The sequence below is a fragment of the Etheostoma spectabile genome, chromosome 12 (genome assembly GCF_008692095.1).
Source record: "Etheostoma spectabile isolate EspeVRDwgs_2016 chromosome 12, UIUC_Espe_1.0, whole genome shotgun sequence".
Classification (NCBI taxonomy): domain Eukaryota; kingdom Metazoa; phylum Chordata; class Actinopteri; order Perciformes; family Percidae; genus Etheostoma; species Etheostoma spectabile.
In genome coordinates this window covers 24,649,502-24,664,449 of record NC_045744.1, presented here as the reverse complement: position 1 = coordinate 24,664,449, position 14,948 = coordinate 24,649,502, and the positions used below count along the sequence as shown (strand labels likewise).

At 43.7% G+C, this 14,948-nt stretch overlaps 1 protein-coding gene across 1 annotated transcript in view; it reads left to right on the top strand.

Moving 5' to 3' along the window:
- Nucleotides 1–14,948, top strand: part of dnaaf11 (dynein axonemal assembly factor 11) — a 48,708-nt gene that overhangs the window by 11,770 nt on the left and 21,990 nt on the right. The window contains exon 7 of the mRNA XM_032532262.1: nt 11,026–11,103. Coding sequence (XP_032388153.1) covers nt 11,026–11,103 — 78 coding nt within the window. The remainder of the gene's footprint in view (nt 1–11,025; nt 11,104–14,948) is intronic.

Genomic DNA, 14,948 nt, shown 5'->3' with positions numbered 1-14,948 from the left:
TCCGATATTTTTCCGCAAATGTTTAGTCACAAGTCAAAGCCAAATAGACATGTCAAAAGTAGTTTTATTGAAACCAGCAATTTCAGTGAACAGTTGCAAAATCAAAGAATAAATAATTAACAGGTTTTTTCACCTGCTTCATAAATAAAAGCTCAGCTGTTTAATAAAAATAAAATGTAAAACATAATACTGTATACAACAGGAGTACCTTTTTGATATGCTCACCGGTGTGATCCTGGGGGAAATAACTGTTTGAAGACACGCTGTTTCATCTCCCATTTCATCTCCCCTCTTGAATGAAGTGAACTGTCACGCTCATGTAAGACTCACATGTCCTGCTCGACCACATATCGTGGTCAACGCAAAATGAGTGACGTTAGCGAGCCGTCACGAGGCTCTGCCTGACTTCAGTGTACGTTGTGGCAGTGCTTCTCGGCAAAGTAGTTGCGACTGGGAAGCTCATATCTGGGGTCCATCGTTTTCAGTAGCTTCTTTAATCCGACTTGTTCAACAATTGCAATAGGGGCCATATCTTTAGCAATGTGATAGGACACGGCTTTAGTTATAGTACACCGCTTGTCACTTTCTTTTCATAAGGCACACGGCGGGTAAAGGAAGTTTGCAGTGAACTTTGTTTCGGGGCTGGAGCTTTTTGGGGTTGTCGATGGCTTGCGGCTGGGGCTTTTGCAGCGCGCAGTTTTACACACACTCGTATTGCATTTTGTGTCACTGTTTTAGGGGGTGAAAAGATTTGTAGTGCTTCGACCCCTGGCTGTAATTTGTTTATGGCACTCTTACATATAACGTGCATTTGTTGCTCATCTGAGTCTTTGAATCCGAACCCATCTCAAAATTACTGAGCACTGCTTATTCTTTTACTAACCGATTCATCCTCCGTACGTCCGCAGACGTGTTGCTTCCTCCATGTTTGTTAAAGAGTGTCTGTTCCTGCCCCTCCCCCCTCTGTGTATGAAAGAGGAGGGGCGGGGGCGTGGGGAGCAGTGCAGAGAGCGCCAGGGCAGTAGCTTGCTTGGAGGATCACAGCGTAAATTTAAACATATCGATATATTATGTAGTGGCAATCTGTCCACAAACAATGCCATGGGTAATATCTGAAGCCATTTCCAACTCTTGCTGTTGCAAATAATGAGGTCCGCCGTCGTCGTACGTTTTAATCCTTTATTACACGAAAGTTTGAATAAAAGCACATACAAAAAGAATAACTTGGGTAATTAAAAGCCGAGAACGACAAGATCTAAAAACATACTCTCCCACAGCTGAGGTTGAAAACTGTGGGCTTCCCGGATCCAGATTTCCCCTCCCCCTCACCTGTGATTCCCTTTATTAACTCCAATTCACACCCGCAACAGGTGCTCAGGGACTTAAAGACACCTTCACGCAGACCTACCCACACACGCCCACTACCCTACCAACATATATATCCAAATTGGCCATTACACACCGCCCCTAATTGTTACTGTATACTAACATAACATAACAATTTCCACATAGTAATGAGCCATGACAAAATAATCATGATTGTTTATCTGCCATTGTGCATTTTCAGTAATGTTCTTGTCCATTACGTGTTTATGAAGTAGGTCAAACCCAGTAGAGGGTTCTGGCTTCACAAAGCCGTAATCATCCTCCTCCATCTGTTGCCGTATAAATGCCACACTCTCCCGTGCCTTTGAGTTTCATGGTTTTTGTATAGCTTTTAATAATCTGATTTAAAAGATTTTCACGGCTGGCAGTACAGACCATCATAATAACATCAATTGTCAATTTCATGTCCATTGAGCTGCTCTGCTCTCCTCCCTCATCTCTGTTCCTCTCCTGTAGGTCCTCCCAGCCTCTTCTTTCTCATTCTCGGATCTCTCCAACTCGTCTCCGTACGAGCGCCCTCTTCTGGCAGCTCTTTCTTAGCTTTAGACCTGGCTGCCCGCTTTGCTCCTTGAACTCTCCGCCAGGGTGAGCCTCGCTCCCGCCTTAGCTCCTCCCACCTTCTGTCCTCCAGAAGCTTCCTGTGTGTGCCTTTTCTTGGTCCTCTTGTTCTCCCTTTTCTTCTTTTCCTTTTTTCCTTCTTTTCTTTTCCTTCTGTTAGTTCAGCTGAACTGTTCATGATTGTTCTAAGTTGATATTTCTCTGACTGTTTTGGCTTGTCATCCGCTGCCTTCTCATTGAAGTCGTGTTGTGTTGCTTTCCAGTATTCCTCTTTGTGAAAATGGTTCTCTGGTGGCTGGAATATGGGACAGCTGCTCTCAGCCTCATTGCCTTCCTTTTGCACAGGTCCACTGACAACCCAGCCGAGTAGGTATCTGACTGCATAAGGTCCTTCAGCCATTGCTGGTGTATCACTTGCCATGGTTCCATCCTTTTGAACATTGGTCCGCAATTAAAGCTCCACCTCAGCATCAATTACGTAATTTCACTTGAGCTTAAGTGTGGCCACGACCTTAAGTTTGCCTGTGTGGCCTGTTGTCACGCGACACAGGCATCTTAGACTGGGTTTAACACTTCAGGACAGCTCCAAGTAGGTGGTACCATAAGGGCTAGCTCTCTCTCCATTCCTGAGATAACATGACTGTCACAAGACTTTTCTTGATTCATAGTCCTCACCAGCATTTTAGCATCTCCTCCTCTGACCTTTAGCTTCCCTCATGAGTCGCTCAGCAGCAGAAAGTAAGCTGTGCTGCCAGATCCCAGAATGCCTTGGGGTTAGCAATTTGCTGCCGTTCTTTGCCTTAATCTGTACAGGCACAATACCAAGACACTGTCCTGTGCTCCGCCCCTATACTGGCCACTTGTCTTGGATAAACTGCATTTGCTGTTTCCTGATTGCTTTCCTGCTGTGTGTCTCGGAGGTTATGTTCTTCTCCTTTGAATGGATTTGGATGATGGTAGATTTTGTTCAGATTACACAAATTGCAGTAATGACGCCTTTGACAATCCTGCTAATGTGGTCCCACAGATAAACAAACACCCAAAACAACACCTTCTCCTCAGAAGTTATCTTTCACTGTGCATAACTTCTCATTTTTGGGACCCACTCCAATTTGTGATCCTCTTCACACAGCAGACCACTCTTATTGGTTTCATCAGGTAATTTTCTCACCTTTTGCATTTGAATTTCAGGTTGAGAATTGACAGCTGTGACAGAAGTAGGCAAAACTGCTTCCTTTCCTGAACCGTACTTGTTAGACTTTTGTTTCCGTCTTTATACTTAAGTGATGAGGTAATGTGTCCTGACTGTTTCCATATAGTGGATTGGAACAATAGCCACCTGCCTTTCAATCAAGTTGACGATATCACTGAAACCTGGTTGGCAGACTATCTTCTCCTGAAGTTTGTAAGCAGTGGTTTTTTCTCCATCTTTCCCTCCATTTATATGTAGCTTCAAACAATAGCCCCGGATTTTTGATGGCAATGTTCTCTCTGCACATGAGCTGATTCCTCCTATAGCATTACCGCCAACACGTAAAACACAGAAGAAAGCTTGCAAAGCTCAATGTCTTACCATTTTACTGATGGGCCATCCAAGAGCTTTCTCCATGTTGCAGTGGCTATTTTTTTGTTTTTCCAAATTGTTCTTGATAGGTTCCTTGCTCTTGGTATCCTCTGTCGGTGGCATATGTTTGCAGCTCTTAACCACCTCCCTCGGTGTCCTTTGGTAATATTTGCTCCAAAAAGTATAACCGTCTATTTGCTAGCAGCCTTTCTTTCCACACCATGCTCCAAATGCTCTAATAATGCGCTGACTCAAGAGGATCTCCATCAAATGTTGTAAATTATGTCGTGGAGGGAGTGAGGACTAAGAATGTTGTTGCACTAGTAGAGCTGTGTATTTTCTTTCCTGTCTTGCATGATGGAAGAAGATGCCTTGGTCCCTGTTGTTTGCGTCAGGTCACATTTTGAATGATTCCTTTGCGTGAGGTATTGCACGAATGTTTCCTGAACAACCGTTGAGGCATGCTTGATTGGGAATTCAGAACCTGAGCTCTTGATCCAATAGTTTTGTGCAAAAGTGTTTCTTCCTTAGGCCAGCGCTCTCCCATTGATATGGCCGTTTGTCACCTCCTATTGGGGAAGATATACCTGATGATTTGAATCTTAGTCTGTGCTGCCATTAGCAACTGCCGCACTGCCGCTTCCTACTGTGAATGATTTGAAACTGCTGATTTAAGTCTTGTGGATGTTTCCTCCCATTAGCCTGCGCATGCCGCCTCCTACTGGTGAATGTTGAACTGATGATTTGACATTGTGGAAACAAATTCCTAGCAGAGTGTCTTAGAGAGCATTTACGTTTAAAAACTTTGCAGATAACGAATTCATTCCAGCTGATGAGCTCTGGAGCTCTGCACATCATAACCCTGTAGCCATTGACCTTTCGTTTGTTGGAACTGCAATTGACATTGCATTCATCAATTCCTTTTCTGCTGATGTGCTCCTCCTGAGCGTCCAGTTCATGTTTTTCTTTAAGGGCAGCTGCCTAGCCATGAAGCGCCCTTCCTCCGGTCTTTTCCGCCTGTTTTAGGCAGGCAGAGGAATTAAGACTTAAGACTTATGACTGTGACGGGCCGGTTGATTAGCTTTTTTTGAAACCACATAGAACACTGTCCCCTGGACCAATATCTCAGTGACCACAGTTGTGGCTGGTGCAAGTTCAAAACATTTTGTTTGGTGCGCGGCATCATCAATAATTATTCCCTTTGTCAAGCAACCACGTTTCCATGTTTTGTATTATTGCTTTATTTCTGTGCATTGTGTTTCACGCATTCATTTTGTTTTGAACATTTCTCTTCAGGTTAGCCATTGTTTCAATAAGTCATGCAACTGTTTATCAGTTTCGCCACAAAGTTTCACACACATTTGTTCATACTTTTTTGCACCTCAGACACATTTTCCCTTTGAAAGTCATCAATTGGCTTAACTTCCTTTGTTAGTTTGTATAGTGTCTTATTCCGAATTCCTTTCCGTTTGATGGATATAGTTTGTAATTCCAGTGCTTTTGGCCGTTAGTTTTGACCGATCTTTTCCCAAGTTCATTTTCCGTTTCACTTTGATTGACAGCTGCAGACACGTCACTCATTTTGATATCGTTTATAGCAGAACGCGGGAAAGCTTTATTAAGAATTGTAGCAGGATGTCCTGTATCCCTTGTTGAGAAGGCCAATCTCTTCCCACAGCTTGTAACAATTCTTGTTTTGTCCTACCGTGATTCTCCTGCGGTCTTTGCGCAGCGCTGTCTCTCAGTCCCATGAGGGGAAATCAGTGACGCTGAATGAATGGAGCGGGGGCGCTGTCCTTCCTCTTCATATCCGATAGTTCATTTCTTTTGAAGCTGTTTTTCAACATTTTTGTAGTGGCAATCTGTCCAAAAAAATGCCACTGGGTAATATCTGAAGCCATTCCAACTCTTGCGTTGCAAATAATGAGGTCCGCCGTCTTCGTCGTTTTTTAATCCTTTATTACACGAAATTTTGAATAAAGCACATACAAAAAGAATAATTTGGGAAATTTAAAAAGCCGAGAACGACAGATCTAAAAACTTACTCTCCACAGCTGAGTTGAAAAAACTGTGTGGGTTCCGGATCCAGAAATTTTCCCCCCCACCCTCAAACCCGTGATTTCCCTTTATTAACTCCAATTAACACCCGCAACAGGTGCGCAGGTGACGTAACAGACAACCATTCACGCAGACCTACCACACACACGCCCATACAACACCATACCAAACATATATAGCCAAATTGGCCATTACATATGCGATATGGTCTAATTCCATATCTCATTAAAAAATATATCGATATATTTTTTATATCGATATATCGCCCAGCCCTATTTATAACACAGAATAATGCTAATTCTAAAACGTTTCCATTAATTGTAGATTGCTAAACCTTTTGTTGATAAAATAACAGGGTCCACGAAGGCTTCATGTTCCACTATAGACCAGCGGTTCCCTAACGTTTTCAGCTCAAGACCCAAAAGAGAAACTTGGTGTCTCCCCCCGGGACCCAAATTTACAAAAAATACGCCATGAATCATTGTAACATCTACATGTTTAAACTGTGGACAAAAGACGGAACAAACCATGAATTTAAATGTACATGAAGTCTATTTATTCCATTTATAAAAACAACCAAAAACAGAAAAGGTCTCTATTGTCCTTCCTGTGTGTCTGTCCCCTCCCATCGTCCCTCGGTATCGACACCAACATGTTTTTTAAATAATGCTGACTTGAATTTAACGAGATGCCTGTGTCTGGTTGAAGATCTCGACCAGCTGATCTAGTCCAGGTTCGGTTTTTTAAAGTGCCCCATTCTGAGCTCATGCTGAGCATTTAGTCTGTTTCTGTATTTGTTTTTCAGGTATTATGCTAGAGTCGAAAAGCCAGAGATCGATATGCATTTTACTCAACACATTTTGGGTCCCGACCCTAAGTTCAGGAAACATGAAAACATGAAGAATGAACGGTACTCCACCTCGAATGCTGTATCCAGTTCTTATAATACTACATCAATGGGATGACCCCGTGTTGGTTGGATGTATCTATCTTGGTATGGTCCATTCAAATCTATGAGAGGTTGAGATGTTTCTTGCAGGGCTGAATTGGGTCTGAACTCCACCCTGATGTGTTTGACTGTGGCAGTGAGTGTGCAGTATACCTCAGACGGTGTTTTCTGCTCCGTGATCGCAGGTCTGCAGAGGAATCCGGTGCATATTAACACTTCTCTGCAGACCAGTCGTACACGGCTAACTGAGAGCTGTCTGACCAGATTGTCCTCAGCGCTGGCCACTCAGACGTAAAGCTGTCAGCCCTGATGTCCCCATGACTCAGCTCTTTGATAGACGCCCTGTCGCACCTCCTTTTGGAAAAAAAATTAAGTTACAGAGCAGGGAGCTACACTGAGACCTTGACAAGTCAAGTCACCAGTATATGGCTTAAAGGCGGGTGGAGGGAAAAGCTTGGGAGGGCAGATGGATGAAGATGGGTTATGGTTTCATATTTAGGAGTGGATACTTGCCCTCCGTCTCACCCCAACACACTATGGCTGACGGTCTTCACAGATCACCTGGAAAATAACTTCAAATCATCAGCCAAATTGTTGTAATTTGTTGGTAGAAATGGACTCTAATAGATGGCCGGTGTCTATTATTTGGAGTCCCTGCTCCATTAAATCCAGCTGGCTGCTGAAATGGTGGATTACAGACGGGTGGAAACTAAAGGAAAGCAGAACATAAAGTGTGTTGGCTTATTTGTTCTCAGAATAAGTTGTTTATTTATAGATTAACGCACCTGAGGCGTTGAAAAGGGACCCCGAAGGGTTTTAACTAGGCCTGCACGATTAATCGTTGTAAAATTGCGATTTCAATTCACCATGTTCACGATTTAATTTTTAAATAACTTTGATTATTTGTTAGTAATTTAAAAAAAATGAATGTTTTAACCCTCCTGTTGTCCTGGGGTCAAATTTGCGCCGTTTGTAAAAGTTTGGGATTCTTTCATCCAGATTGTCTAAATATTACATGAATGGTTCCATGTAACGATGAAGGATCAGTTACTATCTATCTTATTGAATTTTGGGTGTTTTATTCCCCCCCCCCCCCCCCGAAAAAACATTGACAAAAGACAAAAAAAGATATAATTTATATAAATGAGGTTTCTTGACCATGAAATCGAAAAAGAAAATATTGTAAAACTAGTGGTGTAGTATCTCAAAGGCGTCAAAAAAGTGATAAAAAATTGTCAAGAGCGTCACAAAAAAATCTCAAACATGTCAAAAAAGTGATAAAAAAGTGTCAGAAAGTGTTGAAAAAGCATCACAAAAAGTATCTCAAACACGTAGAAACAGCGTCAAAATTGTGTCAAAAAGCATCAAAAAAGTGTTGAAAAAGCAGCTAAAAAGCAATAAAGTGTCAAAATAGTGTCATGAAAGCGTCAAAAAAGCGTTGAAAAAGCGTTAAAGTGTCAAAGAAACTAAAATAGTGTCACAAAAAGTATCTCAAACGCGTAGAAAAAGCGTCAAAAAAAGTGATGAAATAGTGTCAAAATAATGTCAAAAAGCGTCACAAAAAGTGTCAAACACGCTCTAACGGACGGTTAGTCGATGCTAATGGACCTATTAACCCCGACGGTGTTAGGAGCCTCCGCAGCACCACCCAAACTCATCACAGGTAGCTGTAATAAAGACAAGATCTCAACATCCCCCAACATCCGTTCAGCCGACTGAAGGCTCTCCGGACACGCGGGCTCCCTCTCTCTCTGGCTGATGCACAAGGTCAAGGTCAAGGTCAAAGTGGATGTCTATGGCACATTTACAAACAGTCGCTATTGCCCCAAAGTGCTGCACAAATATAGATAACAACATAAGATAAAAGCCTAATAAATAACCGGAAAAAAACCCATAATAAACAGAATATGCCAAAAGCAATGAAAAACAGACAACTTTGCTCAAATCAACAAAATGTCTCAGCTCAGCTTGTGGTAACAGCCAGAGCAAAAAGATGAGTTTTTAAAAGTGATTTAAAACTCTGAATAGAGGAAGCTGCTCTGATGTTGAGAGGGTGAGAGACCCAGAACTTAGGACCTGCTACTGAGAAAGCTCGGTCCCCTCTGGGTCTCAGTCTGGATCTGGGTCTCAGTCTGGATCTGGGACAGTCTAAAAGCACCTGGTCCTGGACCTGAGTGCTCTAACTGGAGTGTGCAAAATCAGCATATCAGGTAAATACGATGGTGCCAGCCCATTAAGAGATTTAAAAACAAACCATAAGATCTTAACATGGATTCTAACAACGACAGGCGGAGATGTTGTGAAGGAGACCGTGACCCTCCGCAGAGCGCTACACACCCACCTGCCGACTCCGTCATCTGCTGCTCCGTGGGCCTAATAGATGGACCTGGTTCCCTGCCTGCGTGATGTGGTTGATGGAGTCACTGGTTGTAGAGCAGATGGTGCAGTCTTCAGGTGGCGGTCTGTAGGAAAAGGCTCTGTGTGGCTTCGGTTTAGCATGAGGGATGTAGCTCCATCCACAGATGTTTTATGAATACTTAATATTGTTGTCTGTTTCTTGGAGATGCTCATTTTCAGAGTTTAGTATGCAGTTTAGACCAGTTCTCCACCAAGCTTAGACCCGTGGTGTGTCTCAAATCGCGCACTTGTGTACTTATACTAACTTTTTGAGTACATAGTGCGCTCACATTGTCAAAGTGCGGTCAAATGCAGTGCACTTAGAGCACCCGGATGGTGCACTTAGAGTACCCGGATGGTACACTTAAAGCACCCGGATGGTGCACTTAGAGCACCCGGATGGTACACTTAAAGCACCCGGATGGTGCACTTAGAGTACCCGGATGGTACACTTAAAGCACCCGGATGGTGCACTTAGAGCACCCGGATGGTGCACTTAGAGTACCCGGATGGTACACTTAGAGCACCCGGATGGTGCACTTAGAGTACCCGGATGGTGCACTTAGAGCACCCGGATGGTACACTTAGAGTACCCGGATGGTGCACTTAGAGCACCCGGATGGTACACTTAGAGCACCCGGATGGTACACTTAGAGTACCCGGATGGTGCACTTAGAGCACCCGGATGGTGCACTTAGAGTACCCGGATGGTGCACTTAGAGTACTCGGTGCATTGAAAATGGTCAGAAAATTTAGTGTGGATCGATGGACACTTTCCACACTCAACGGTCGCCATCTTGGCTACGTAGCGGAAGGGGCGGAGCTAACAACAGTTAACAGTTGCGCAACTTGAGACAACACTCCCCGGTCAAATTTTACGCACTATGCAAGTAAGTTCGTAGTGTACAAAGTGCACTTCAGTTAGTGCACTAACGGAAGTGCGCGATTTGAGACACACCACAGGTCTCAACTATAGACTGTAAAAACAAAATGGCCGACGCTACCGGGTCTGGACAGCGATGCCGATGTTGAAGCTCCTGCAGTCTAGGTCACCTCCAGCAGGGGGCGACTCCACTGGCTCCAAAAAGAAGTCTGTTTCTATGGAAGTCTATGAGAAAATGAGATTTATTACCTCAAGTAGCAGCACATCTCTCGGCCTGTGTGACTGATATTTCTTCTCGGATGTCCACACTAGGGCAAAATGGAGAAAATCTAATATCACGATATTTTTGACTGAATACCTCGATGTCGATACCACAACGATATTGTAGTAGATAATCATCAGTAATGTGGATATAATGACTAAGTGGGTGAAGGATAATAATAAAATAGTTACAACGGTCTGGTATGATCCGGATTGTGTTGTGTGTGTGTGTGTGTGTGTGTGTGTGTGTGTGTGTGTGTGTGTGTGTGTGTGCATGCTTGTGTGTTGTGTTGTATGTAGTGCGTGCGTGCGTGCGTAGGTGCGTGTGTGTGTGTGTGTGTTGTGTTGTGTTGTATGGTGTGTGTGTGTGTGTGTTGTGTTGTATGGTGTGTGTGTGCGTGTGTGTGTGTGTTGTGTTGTGTTGTATGGTGTGTGTGTGTTGTGTTGTGTTGTGTTGTGTTGTATGGTGTATGTGTGTGTGTGTGTGTGGTGTTGTTGTTGTGTTGTATGGTGTGTTGTGCGTGTGTGTGTGTGTGTTGTGTTGTGTTGTATGGTGTGTGTGTGTGTGGTGTGTGTGTGTTGTGTTGTATGGTGTATATGTGCATGCTTGCGTGCACGTGTGGTGTGTGTGTTTTGTGTTGTATGGTGTGTGCGTGCATGCTTGCGTGTGTGTGTGCGGCATGCTTGCGTGGTGTGTTGGGGGTTGTGTGTGTGTGTGTGTGTGTGCGTGTGTGTGTGTTGTATGGTGTGTGTGTGTGTGTGTGTGTTCTACAGTAAAACTCACGTTATCTGTTGTTCTCTTTATGAATTGTGGCTCTCTCCTTCACCCCAAGGACCTCATAACTTTGCTACTGTCATTTGTCAATCCACCCTTTTTACACACACACACACACACACACACACACACACACACACACAGACACACACACACACACACACACACACTCACGCTGTGCTGTTTCCCTGCAGAGAGAACGAGAAGAAGCCGAAGGCCCCGAGGACCCTGATCACCGCTGAAGGCCGAGTCCTGAACGTCAACGAGCCCAAGTACGGTTTCTATCAACAGAGTTTAACCTCGGTTCACCTTGGATCAAACCATTATTCATCTCACCTTGGATCGAACCATTATTTATCTCCTCTTTCACTACGGTACTGTTCTTTTTCCGACATTAGGGGCACGTTAAATCTCAAAATGGGTTCAATGGGGTGCAACTGCTTTGAGATGTTTTCTCTTGTTGATCGCCAGTGGCACAGGTGTTAATAATAATAATAATAATAATAATAATAATTAAACTGGTTATTGAACCCCAGTGGGGAAATTACATTTTACTCTCTGTTTTGTTAGTAATCACCACACACAGTCAGCAGAGACGTGTCTGTAACCGTGGTGATAAACAGGTGCATGGGCAGACAACAGGGTGTTCAACGCGTCCAGTTGCAGTTTAAAAAGACTTGTTGCTGCGTTTTCTCGGGGCTGAGCGTCCTTCGTGTCACATGGTGTCCACCAGAAGGGGAGGGACTTAGCATCTCTCACTTTTAACCAGGGCTGTAGCACACAAGTCCGGTCTTGGACTTGAGTCCGGATTCAAGACCGTTTTTCTATGGTCTTGGACTTGTCTCGGTCTCGCTAGTATTTGGACTCGGACTTGTCTCGGACTCGCTAGTATTTGGACTCGGACTTGTCTCGGTCTCGCTAGTATTTGGTCTCTGACTTGTCTCGGTCTCGCTAGTATTTGGACTCGGACTTGTCTCGGTCTCGCTAGTATTTGGTCTCTGACTTGTCTCGGTCTCGCTAGTATTTGGACTCGGACTTGTCTCGGTCTCGCTAGTATTTGGACTCGGACTTGTCTCGGACTCGCTAGTATTTGGACTCGGACTTGTCTCGGTCTCGCTAGTATTTGGACTCGGACTTGTCTCGGACTTGCTAGTATTTGGACTCAGACTTGTCTCGGTCTCGGCCACTGGTCTTGCATAATTTGGCTTTTGGGCTCCTGGTCTGGACCGAGTCCAGGTGTCTTTATTATGTTGATAATAATATTGGAGGGAAAGGGAAACCCAAAAGGATTGTCTTGATACTGTCATGCATAAGACCTTTATTCTGTCCTGGACTCAGTCTTGACTCGGACTAGAACCTCTTTGGACTCTGTCTTGACTTGGACTCGAACCTCTTTGGACTCGGTCTTGTCTCGGACTTAACTAGCCCTGGTCTTGGACTTGTCTTGGACTCGACTAAGGTGGTCTGGACTACAGCCTTGCTTTTAACTACATTTTACTGCTTTTACTATTGTATTTTTACTTAAGGAGGATTTTCACTGTAACAGAGGGTTTTCACTGTGTAGAAAAGGTATTTTATCACATACATGTAGCACACATAAAGGCCCAGGATCCAAACCCAGAACCTTCTTGCTATGAGGCCACAATGCTAACTGTCGGTAAATGTGCTGTATTTATATATCTTTTCCAGTCTTAACAACTGCTCAAAGCGCTTTTACAGCTACAGGAAACATTCACCACTCACACACATTCACACACTGTGGCCGGGGCTGCTCATCAGATACACACTCACATACACACATCTGCTCATCAGATACACACTCACAACCATCTACACACCTGCTCATCAGATACACACTCACACACACATCTACTCATCAGATACACACTCACACACACACATCTACTCATCAGATACACACATCTACACCTGCTCATCAGATACACACTCACAACCATCTACACACCTGCTCATCAGATACACACTCACACACATCTACTCATCAGATACACACTCACACACATCTACACACCTGCTCATCAGATACACACTCACACCTGCTCATCAGATACACACACACACATCTACACACCTGCTCATCAGATACACACTCACAACCATCTACACACCTGCTCATCAGATACACACTCACACACATCTACACACCTGCTCATCAGATACACACTCACAACCATCTACACACCTGCTCATCAGATATACACTCACACACATCTACACACCCACAACCATCTACACACCTGCTCATCAGATACACACAACCATCTACACACTCAACACATCTACACACCTGCTCATCAGATACACACTCACAACCATCTACACACCTGCTCATCAGATACACACTCAAACACATTCACACTCCGATGCGCAGCACCGGGGGCAACTCGGGGTTCGGTGTCTTGCCCAAGGACACTTCGACAATGACTGCAGGGGCGGGGATCGAACCACCAACCTTCCGATTGGCAGGCAACCGCTCTACCACTGAGCCACAGCCGCCACCGGAAGGCTAACGTTAGCTAACAGTTAATTTGGCTAACCGCTAGCTGAGACATTAAAGTAGGGTGACCAGACGTCCCCGGTTTCCGGGGACAGTCCCCGATTTTGGCTACCTGTCCCCGGCTGGATCTGTCCCCGGAAATGTCCCCGGTTTTTTCAGTGTGACTGAAAGACCCAAAATTGGAATGAAAGAAAGAAAAAACTAACAAAACGTAGCCGATAATCGCACACCCAACACCCGCGGGCTCCAGGCAGCCAGAGCCAGCGGTGCTACGATGCTAAAATCACTGGTTATTTACATGGAGTCTGGTGGGTTTAGCCAACGCAATTTCTCTGACTTTTATGTTTTAAAAAGGATCTTAATCTTTAACAGAAAGGTCGACCTCCTTAGAAATCCTTTCCATAATGTTGTCAGACACTTAGAATATTAATCTGAGTCTGTTAGCAGCAAAACGAGCACTTTTATGAACGTAAATACAAGCTGGACAATTATCCTGTTAACTTACATTGCAGAGATCTCGTTTAATACTGCATCAATGTCAAAGGAAAATATGTCCTCAGTAGTTTTTGTTGTATCTGATTCTCAACGAGCTGCTGCAGAAACAAGCCTTGAGCAATAAAGGAAAAGCTGTCAGTAGTTCAGTAAACTACAACGTTATGAAATATTGAGACTTTCTATCTTGAAATATTAGGACTATTAGGACTTTCTATCTTGAAATATTAGGACTTTCTATCTTGAAATATTAGGACTATTAGGACTTTCTATTTTGAAATATTAACACTTTATATCTTGAAATATTAGGACCTTTTATCTTGAAGTATAAGGACTTTTTAGCTTGAAATATTAGGACTTTGTATCTTGAGGTGTAGTGGAGTGGAGTATGAAGTAGCAGCAGGGGGGGGGGTCTAGGATCAGACCTGGGGGGGGGGGGGGGGGGGGGGCTCAGCCCCTAATGAGAACAGCTCTAGGTCTAGTGTCCCCGTTTTAAGTTTTACAAAATAAAAACATTACTTGTTTTGGAGGTAAATACGCTTCTGAGCTGAAAATGTCCCCGGATTTTGTCTGAGAAATCTGGTCACCTTACATTAAAGACCCACAAACACAAAATATATATATATATATATATATATATATATATATATATATAAAACATAACAGCTTTATATATAGAATAGTGGTTACGTCGGTTCTACATTACTTGTGCTCAATTAAAACACAATCACTTAATACTTTGTGTAAAGTCTTAATTTAGCTGTAGCTGCTTTTCCCACTGTTTGAGTTTGAGTAACGTTATTGTAAACTGAATCAAAGCTAGCGGTTAGCCGGGAAGCTAACGGCAGTGGATGCTAACCGTCCTGTTAATACATCCATGAGGCTAACGGCTAACGGCTAACCGCTACAACTATGACAGATCGTGTACTGTATTAGCTAAGAGAACGGTTAGCCTCTACCGGGAACCTGACGCTAGTTTAGCTAACAGCTATTTCGGCTAAAAGCCTGACAGTTTGATTCAGCCTAAAATAACAAGTAAAGTAGAACTGACGTAACAGCTGTTACATATTTTAAAGGTTATTTTAAGTTTTGAGGGTCTTGTACATG